General features: G+C 38.3%; 1 protein-coding gene across 1 annotated transcript; it reads right to left on the reverse strand.

Moving 5' to 3' along the window:
* Positions 1 to 8,737: 8,737 nt before the first annotated feature.
* LOC113424035 (olfactory receptor 5V1-like) lies at positions 8,738 to 9,331 on the reverse strand. The gene has a single exon (XM_026685641.2). It carries the CDS (start codon positions 9,329 to 9,331, stop codon positions 8,738 to 8,740), a length of 594 nt encoding a protein of 197 aa, XP_026541426.2.
* Positions 9,332 to 10,549: the final 1,218 nt, after the last annotated feature.

Consider the following 10,549-nt stretch of genomic DNA (forward strand, 5'->3'; position numbering starts at 1 on the left):
CTCCCAAAGTCCCCACCAGCTGAAGCTCTCAGCAGTACAGCTTCAGCTTCCAATTTCATATAACATAACATGATAGCTAGGTTCAGACTTGTGAAATTTCTCAGACACAAAACATGGAATGGCTAGTAAGAATTTTCAATGGTCTCTAGAGAAAATCAACCTGGATTACCTTGGAATCTCTCTAATTTAACATGGTCGAAGTAGAAATTAAAATAATTTTGCCACTGATTCCAGTAAAAGAGATGTTTGTTAAAGCATTTATCTTTTTCTTTCTTTCACTTTAAACCCTTATAATTTTGGACAATATAGCTCAGAAAACACATGTTATTGCAGATTGAATGTAGGCTAAAAGGAATTAGGTTGTTTTTTAGCATGTAGTCAAACACTCAGGTTTTCAAAGGAATTCACATAATAACTAATTTTTGTGCAATTATTGGGCAATTTAGTATTTTCCTTGCAAGTGTTATAGCCAGGAGCAACCAAAGAAGATGTTACAGACCGTTTATTTTAATCAATTTATTTTTAGCGCTTCATTTCTGCCACATAAAACTTTGTTGCAGAGCCTCTGCACAGACTCTTGGATAAGCAATCCCCCTGGCACTGGGGACCTAAGAAGCCCATGCTTTCTGTGCAGTTAAATCATTGCTTACATCCGATGCTGTTCTGATCCAATTTAATGAGCATTTACCTTTAGTTTTAGTAGCAGACGGTTCTCCTTTTGGCATAGGTGCCATTTAAGTCATAGATTGTTTCTAATGGTTCTGAGGCACCCATTGCCTTTTTTCTCCAGAACTTTTTCCTCAGCTGAGTGCAACTAACAAATTGACAAGGAGGCTTTGGCTGCAGTTTGCTTCTGTCAAAAAATTCCATGAGTTTCTATATGGACACCATTTCGAATTGGTTATGGATCACAAGCCTCTGTTAGGTCTTCTATCAGGCGATAGACAAACTCCTCAGATTTTGTCTCCAAGGATGACCAGGTGGGACTTCACTTCATTATTGCCTTTCAAAACTTGCCAGCAAGAACTGCCTATTCCTATACACTGGTTCATCGAGCTGGCAAGAGTCGCTGTCCCCTGCCTGTTCCTGTGGAGGATCCTGCACCAACTAATGCTGTGTTCCTGATCAGCGATCTCAAACTTCCCATCACCACCCTTGACCATCGCCTGCCCACTCTGCCAGGGACAAGGTAATCGCGCCCAAGTCCTTGACTGGGTGGGAAGGGTTGGCCTGCAATTCCTTATGCCCCTGAATTCATGCCTTTCAAAACTCGCCAGCAAGAACTGTCTTCTTTGCAAGGCTGTTTACTTTGGGGAACTAGGGTAGTTATCCCTTCCAAGTTGCAAGCCTCAGTTTTAAAGGTCCTTCATGAGGGCATCCCGGCATTGTCAGGAATGAAGGCCCTAGCTTGCAGTTATGTCTGATGGCCAGGCATGGATGCTCAGATTACAAGTTGGGTGAATGCTTGTCAGCCATGCCAAGTTACCAGACCTGCTCCACACACATCCACTCAAGGCAGGTGGGAAGATTCTGGGACCCCTTGGTCCCGGTGCATATTGATCTGGCTGGCCCTTTTCATGGGTGTACATTCCTGGTGATGGTTGATTGTTTTTCTAAATGGGTAGAGCTGACCTTGATGTCCACCACAACCTCAGAAGCCATCACTAAGGCTCTATCAAGGATATTCGCTACCCATGGCCTCCTCACACCATCGTGTCTGATAATGGCCTCCAGTTTACTTCCTGTGAGTTTGAGGTCTTCCTAGCTAACCTGGGAATCAGGCATGCACCAGCTCCTTTTCCATCCTGCCAGTAATGGCTTGGCTGAAAGGGCAGTCAGATCTGCTAAGGAGGTCCTGGAAGGCTTGGGCCAATAGATTGGCCCTCTGGGCTCGCTAAGTATCTGCTAACCTAGCACACAACTCCCTGTGCCACCACTAATAGGTCTCCAGCTGAACTTCTCATGGGTAGACATCTGAGGACCACTTTAGACAGACTCCACCCATATTATGCCCCAGTCATGCCCCCTAGGATCAAATAGCCAGGCAGGGAATTTGCTGAGAATGACCAGGTCTATGCCCGAACTATACGGGACACCCTTTGTGGATGCCTGGACAGATTGTGGCAGTAACCGGTCCTAAGTCTTACAGGGTCCAACTGCAAGACGGGCGCATTTGGTGCCACCATATCAATCAACTTAGAAGGCATTGGAGTTCATCTGCAGATGGCCCTCAGATGTTCCTGCAACAGAGAAACCTTTGGCACCGAAGAAACTTCCCCGCGAACCTGACAGGAATGCAAGCCTACCTAAGTAGTCATCGGTCCCTCACCCAGAGCTGCCTGAAGCCAAGACACCAGTTTCATTGGCACCAGAAGATGCCCAACAAGCAGAGAAGTTCCTTCCAGCAGCAGCTCTGTCAGAGCCTAGAAGATCTGGCCACCTGTGCAAGTGCCTGAGTTATCTGAAGGACTATGCATGCTCCGTTCTAGGGAAAGGAGTGTGGTGTTCGGAAAAGACTGAGCTGAAGTCTTCACTCCGGTCCGTGTTTCCAGCGGGAACACAGACCGTTCCTATTGGCTGATGCCGTTTGACAGCTGGCTATAAAGGGAGCTGTCAAACGGCATCAGCTGCATGTCCACCAGCTGGCTGCCTTGTTAGTGTGGCAGCTGTGGCAAGCCTTTATTGTTTCAATAAAGAAAAAGCTGAAGTTCGCTCCATGTTCACCTCAGGTTATTCCACTGCTCTTCAACACTGACACACAAGATTGTCTGACTGAGTAGCTGACTATTAGCAACCCTTGGCTCTGAGGACTTTTCATCTATACTCTTGGATGGGATAGTACTGTTTCCCCAAAATAAGACCCAGTCTTATTTTTTTCCTCCAAAAGAGGCATTAGTTCTTATTTTCAGGGGATGTCTTCCACTGTCTTACCTCATGGTGGCAGCACCAACAGCCCCTCCCAGCAGGAGCCTATGTGCCTTCAGGAAAGACCTCTGTAGCCAAGAAATGAGTTCTGGATTGATGTGCATGACACTCCCTGGCCTCTGTTTCACCATCAATGAAATGGAGGCCAGGGCTGCTCCATTCACCTCAGCCTCTACCCACTTGCCTTGGTCTCTGCCCACCCTCCTTGGCCTGCTCCCATTCACCTCAACCTGTTCCCAATTGCCTTGGCCTTGACCTGTTTGCCTCAGCCTGCTCTCACTTAACTTGGCCTGCCCCACCCCCCACCTCAGCCTCCATCCACTTGCCTTGCTTCCCTGGATGCTTGCTTCACTTCCTGGTAGTAGCAGCTCTTCCTCTGTTCCTTTAAGACTAGTCCCTCTGATCAGAGAAGGCCAGTAATTTCAAGTGTGTTTTCTTTAAGACTGAGGACAATTCTCCTTTAAAATGAGCCATCCTGTTGAATTTATTTTTGAACATTTATATTGAATGATCTGAAAAAATAACATTTGGGCAATTGTTTTTGCCTGGAAGGCATAAATTATATCAAATCAAAAAAAAAAAATTATGATCTTTGGGCCAGAAAGAATATAAATATTTGGATTGTGACATTTTTCCAGCAAATGACTGCATGCAAATATTTGAGTCAGTTCAGAAGAAACGTTTTAAAAGATTGCTTGGGTAAAACTCCAAACATCTTTTATAACTGTAAAAATTGTGAGTCAGTGATAGTCTTTTCCTTCAGGCAGAAGTGTATGTGTGCCATTACAAATTCATTTGTTATTGCCTTAATCTGTAATCAAAATTTGAATCTTTTATTTAGGATATAGAAGGAGTTACCTTGTTTTATTTTGCTCAACTCTTCCCCTGGGCAAAATTATGCAAGTATTTATTTGAATTATATATAACCCTTTGTCAAATGAATAACATGTATGCATTTGCCTTATGCAAATTTTTATGCATTTGCAAGTGATTTTTAAGTAAAGGAATTAATCATAATCACACACAGCAAAGAGATTCCATAGAAATCCCAAAGATGATGGATGGATGCATGGTTACACATTCATGGAAATTTAAAGATTGCCTTTCCTCAAAGGAATATAATTAAAACTTAATATTGGAACACAGTCAAAACCAAATGAATCATTAAAAATATGAATTTCAGTTTATACTGAATAATAAAATCTCATTAAAAAGTTGCCTGGAATCAGCTCCATCACATTTGTTGTTTCTTTATTGTGATTGCTTTGGTTAGATTGGGCAAATGATACTGTCAATTCACTATGGAGGAATGTCTCCACATTTCCACACGATAACATGTGAGGCTGATCACCAATTATAAGGAGCATCTAAGTACATTTATTTATATAACTGAAGGTGGTGTAATACATTTCTGGATCTAAGAGGTTTATTGTATGGCAGAATATGTGCTATATTATTTTGTTTCTGAAATAAATAAAAGTAGCACCAAACTTTGGTTTATTTGTTTATTCCAAGTCCTTTTATATATCAGCAGGATTCAGATAATAAAGTTGGAAAAAGGTGAACAACAAATAACAGGACTATAGATACGTTGAGGCCTTTGAGAAGAGTGGCTCGGAGGCAAGGATAGTGACCAGGCAAGGTGAAGTCAGGCCAGGTGAGGCAAGGTGCCTCTTGACATGAGTGATATCAAGTTGGCCATTCCCACCCATTCACATGCCCATCCAGCCAGTCATTAGGGCAGAAAACCAATTAATCAACAGTTACATTATTTGAATTCTACCACTGTGTAAAAGGTATTGTTTAAATTACAAAATGAATTCAGTGTATTTTGTAGGTTTATGTAATTTCACAAAATGTAATAAAAATATCTCAGCTCGAAGTTGGAATTCAACTTTTAAGATTTATTTAGTTATATTATAAATCGTTTTCTAAAACATTGAGATTTGCAATGTTGTGATTACATATAAAATAATGATCTGTTCATAGCATTTCCACCAGTTTTAAGAAAATGAACTATACATGCCTCATGCCATTTTTCTCTAACATTTGATGTAAATTTAATATTTTTCTTTAACTGAAAATCCCTTGGTTGGGTATTTAATGCTCATCTAAACTCTGTATCAAAGTGATCATACACTTTTTGACTTGTTATCTTTTTGAGTCATATTTAACTAGTTTTTTTAAAAAATAAAGTTTAGCAGATGCTCCAAATTAAAAGATTTTCAAACTAACTCTACTATCTAAATACAGGTAGTCCTCAACTTACAACAATTCATTTAGTGACCATTCAAAGTTACGACACTGACAAAATTGACAAAATTTATGACTGTTTTTCACACAATTGCTGCATCCTCATGGCTACATAATCAAAATTTGGATGCATGGCAACTGATTCATATTTATGATGGTTACAAAGTTATTTTGATGTGATCTAATTAGAAAGGTTAGTTAATTTCCAATCAACTGCCACTGCAGCACATATAGTTCAAGTAGCTGAACCTTGATTCATCTGCAATGATAATCAAATAAGGTTGCAATCAATGGCCCTTCCAATATACTGTGTCTTGTACTTTTGCATTTTTGATAGTGCAGTTACAATAGAAATGGTGTATACTAACTACATTCATGACAAAATTTAGAATGCAATGATATTAGTTTTATGTAACATAATGATAAGAGTAAATTAATAGTAAAAGTCTGATAAGTTCATAAGTTACATGTCTTTTACATGTCAAGAGAGACTCCAATACATATTTGATTTGGAAGAAGATGAGTAAATTTTCTTGGATTACCACACTAATGGGAAACCCAGTGTTGGAAAACAGAAGGCCCATTTATGCTAGCTTCTGACTTTGATTTCAACTCTTTTGCTAAGCTAACAGGTTCATGGTCAGAGCTAATTGTTCCATCAAGATACATATTTTCATATTTTCTTCTGTAACTGGAACAAAGTATTGGTTATTTGGTTAATGGACAACATTGTTGCAACAGGTGCATTGGCACTGAGAAGATTGAACGAGAATTATACTCTCTCTATATATAACCATTATGTTCCAGGTTTTTCACCTATAGTGTATCATTAGTTCTTATCTTACATTCATTCATTCAACAACTGTTGAAAGTTATGACATCATTGAGATAACAATTGAGAAGATGTTCTAATCCTTTGTGATAGTAATAAATTCACTATGGTGGGAATAGCGAAAAACAAATCAGACTCCCAAAGTCCCCACCAGCTGAAGCTCTCAGCAGTACAGCTTCAGCTTCCAATTTCATATAACATAACATGATAGCTAGGTTCAGACTTGTGAAATTTCTCAGACACAAAACATGGAATGGCTAGTAAGAATTTTCAATGGTCTCTAGGAGAAAATCAACCTGGATTACCTTTGGAATCTCTCTAATTTAACATGGTCGAAGTAGAAATTAAAATAATTTTGCCACTGATTCCAGTAAAAGAGATGTTTGTTAAAGCATTTATCTTTTTCTTTCTTTCACTTTAAACCCTTATAATTTTGGACAATATAGCTCAGAAAACACATGTTATTGCAGATTGAATGTAGGCTAAAAGGAATTAGGTTGTTTTTTACATGTAGTCAAACACTCAGGTTTTCAAAGGAATTCACATAATAACTAATTTTTGTGCAATTATTGGGCAATTTAGTATTTTTATTGCAAGTGTTATAGCCAGGAAAAGAGATGTTACGTTTATTTTAATCAATTTATTTATTTACAGGTTTTATATGACTGTATCTCATACTCTAGCTGGCTCAGTCCAATCCATAAAATATGAATAAAACATTGTTTTTTCTTTGGGGACCAGACCAAATATCCTTACAGTGCAACCTGCCATTCTAGCCCTATGCCAAGGGGAATCTAGATCTTCAAAGCTCTTTAGAACAGAGATCTCCAATACCTGTGCTGCAGCCCACTACCAGGCCTTAAGCCATTCAGAATGGAAATGGTGAGCAGACATGAGCATGCACATCTTCACATGCATGAGCAGTGGATGAATGCATATATACATGCTCCATTTACATGAGTGCATGCTTGCCTATTGCTTACACAGAACCATTCATCTCCCCACTGCCAATCTGCAAAGATTGGGGAACTCTGCTTTGGAAGACTAAAATGGTAGGGTGGGGGTTAAGGTTGGAAAAGGATGCATTTAATAATTTCCTTGGAGATCTCCATATTGCCAACTCCAATTAAACTTTATGACTTAGAAAAATAAAAATAAATCATATATAACTTTTTTTAAAAAATCTAAAATTGAAATGAGCTAACCCAAATTAACAGACTCCATCAATTTAACATTCGATGAAAAAGTAAGCAATCTTATACAGTTTCTACATATATGAATTGAACTCTTCATATTTTTGTACCTTTCATGCCTTTTCATATCCTTCTTACTGTCTTGCTGTCATAATTTGGTGCAATCAAGGGCACGATGAGGATTTTTTGAGTTTTAATTTCAAAGCAAAATTCAATCTCTGAGAAAGATTCTTTCATGATATAAGCAAAACAGTATTCAATAAATAATTTAAAAGGAGCATTGGTCTTTATCATTGTCATTATATGACAAAGAATATATTTTAGAGCATTTGTAATTTATGCTTTAAATATCTTCACAAAGCATACATAAAATGGACAGTTAATCTTTGTGTAGAATTTTCAGTGTGAATCAAATTGTGTGAATTAGGACTAAAAAAATTATATCAGGACAGCAAAACTAGCTGCAACTGAAAAATAGCTTCATGATGAAAATATGCAACATATTCCCAAAATGTTGTTGATGACAGCTATCGTGATATGTAAAGTTAATAGAGTTTCTAAGCAGTACCTGATATTAAATGAGAGATTCCAACTTCCCAGATTAGTATGCAGATCACATTAAAGTATAAAATATATGCAATATAATTTATTTGATATTGCAAATAACCAGTTCGATTGTCTGTCTGTCTGTCTGTCTGTCTGTCTGTCTGTCTGTCTGTCTGTCTGTCTGTCTGTCTATCTATCTATCTATCTATCTATCTATCTATCTATCTATCTATCTATCTATCCATCCATCCATCCATCCATCCATCTATCCCTTCCTTCTCCTCCTCCTCCTCCTCTTCATCTTCATCATCATCTATTTACAGCATGTGTTTATGTACTGTATGCTTGTATTTTTGTATGTGTGTGTGTTTAGAAATTAGATTTGGGGGAAATACAGATAGATAGATAGATAGATAGATAGATAGATAGATAGATAGATAGATAGATAGATAGATAGATGAATAGATAGATAGATAGATAGATAGATAGATAGAGATAGATAGAGATATAAAGATATAGTGTATATTTTATGAGTTGACATATAAGATAGATAGATGATAGATAGATAGATAGATAGATAGATAGATAGATAGATAGATAGATAGATAGATAGATAGATAGATAGAAATACATGGATATGCAATTGGTAGAACCAATTTTTAAAAAAATACATTTTAAATGGGAGTTTATTAAAAAAAATAAAAACTATCAATACAATAAAAGATATCTATCTCAATTTTTGTATCCATATGCATTAAATTTCTTTTTCAGGTGGTTTTAAATACATTATTGAATACATTATTATACATTTTAGTCTCCAGTATCTTGGTTCTCTTATTCAATATTACATAATATTATACCAGCCCCCAAATAAGAAGTTGCCATTGGGAGATAGGGAGGCTGCCCTGAAACCAGGCTAAATTGTTAAACCTTTTATGATATGGCTACTGGGATTGCAACTATGTAGTTATAATGAACTAAAAATATTTCAGGCATGAGGAATGGGCCTCCATTTTCCAAACATTTTCAATAGGACTGATCTGATCTCTTTGTTTTTCAGACTGTAAATGATAGGGTTTAACATTGGAGTTAAAATGCTATATTGAATAGAGATTACTTTGTCCAGATCGATGAGTGATTCTGAACTTGGCTTTATATAGTGAAAAAAAGATGTAAAATAAAATAAACCCACAACAATAAGATGGGAGCTACATGTGGAGAAAGCTTTTTGCCTACCTTGTGATAATTTAATTTTCAGGATGGTTGAAATGATGCGAATGTAAGAGACCAGAGTGAAAAGAAATGAGCTAAAACCTAATGCAAACACAAATATTAGAAGAATAATGTAATTAGTGAGAGTCTCTGTACAAGACAAAGCCAAAAGTGGAGGAAGATCACAAGTATAGTGTTTAATGACATTGTTGCTGCAAAAATTGAGATTTAGCAAAGGAAGGGCATTGGCTATGGAATGAACGAAACCCAGGAGCCAAGCACCACCCACCATTTTATTGCATACCTCTTTTGTCAAGTATCTGCTGGAGTGCAGCGGGTGACATATAGCCACGTATCGGTCATAACCCATTGCTGACAGGATGAACACTTCTGCACCAGCAATTTGGAAAAAGAAGGCAATCTGTGCAATGCATCCTTCCCGGGAAATAGTTTTCTGCTTTTGGATAAAGTTTGCCAGCATTTTTGGAACAGTGACTGAGGAATAGCAAATGTCAATAAAAGCTAAATGTCTGAGAAAGAAGAACATGGGGGTCTGAGGATGAAGCTCAGACCTGATCACCATTATAATTACCATATTAGCCAGGATGGTGACTAAAAATATGATCATGAAGAAGAAAAGAAGGAAATCTTGTATCCGTGGATCATTGGAGAGTCCCAACAGAATAAACTCTGTTATTACAGTTTGATTTTCCAGTTCAGATGATTCAAGAATCATTAGGAATGAAATTTGATAAAGACACTTTGTGCCAGTCACCCTTTCTCAGTCCACAATGTCAGGCTTGCTGAACCAATTCCTGGCAGAACTGAATGGATCAACAGTTTGCTGATCCGAAAATTTGAACTCTGAACTTGCAAGAACGCACTAGAGAGAAGAAAAAGAAGATGTAAGCTATCTTTTCAGCATCGTACACTGTATACATGAGATATTCTTTCTCTGTATTGCATATGAATTAAAGTCATATATTATGTCACGAGAAACTGTTTCCAAGGCAAAACAACCATGCTAAAAATACAGATATGTTTGGAAGATGAAGATGAACTACATGTTTCCCTGAAAATACGACCTACCTCAAAAATAAGCCCTAGTCTGATTTTTTTGGCATGAGCCTAATATATGCCCTACCCCAAAAATAAGTCCTAGTGAAGGCAGTGAGCGTGGCCGTCACAGGATGCAGCCATTCCCTTCCCCAGTCTCATCATGGTTGCTCGGCCCCTTAACCGTGGCCTGCAGATCAGCTGACCCAGTTTTGTCTGGGAATTTTGTCTCTCCAGGTGCCTGGAGATATTTTCAGTATACTCTTGCTAGCCCCAGCCAGGCAACTTTGCAGCCAAGGGCCCCTTTGTTCCACAGTTCACCTTGTGGCTATGGAACAGGTGGCGAGCACAGTTTGCACTCTGCCAGGCCTCCAGTGTTGCTTAGGCTGTTACTACGATGAGGCAGAAAGTCATGCATCCTATCAGAATCAGCTCCCCCCCCCACCTCTACCATGCTGCTGCTTGAGAAAAGGACAGGCAATTGTGGAAGATTGTGGGACGCACCTGCTTACAATAGAAGCAGTTTTAATTT

Source organism: Notechis scutatus, chromosome Z (assembly GCF_049901735.1).
Source record: "Notechis scutatus isolate UNSWTSFEM ecotype Mainland chromosome Z, rNotScu1.2, whole genome shotgun sequence".
Taxonomy (NCBI): Eukaryota; Metazoa; Chordata; class Lepidosauria; order Squamata; family Elapidae; genus Notechis; species Notechis scutatus.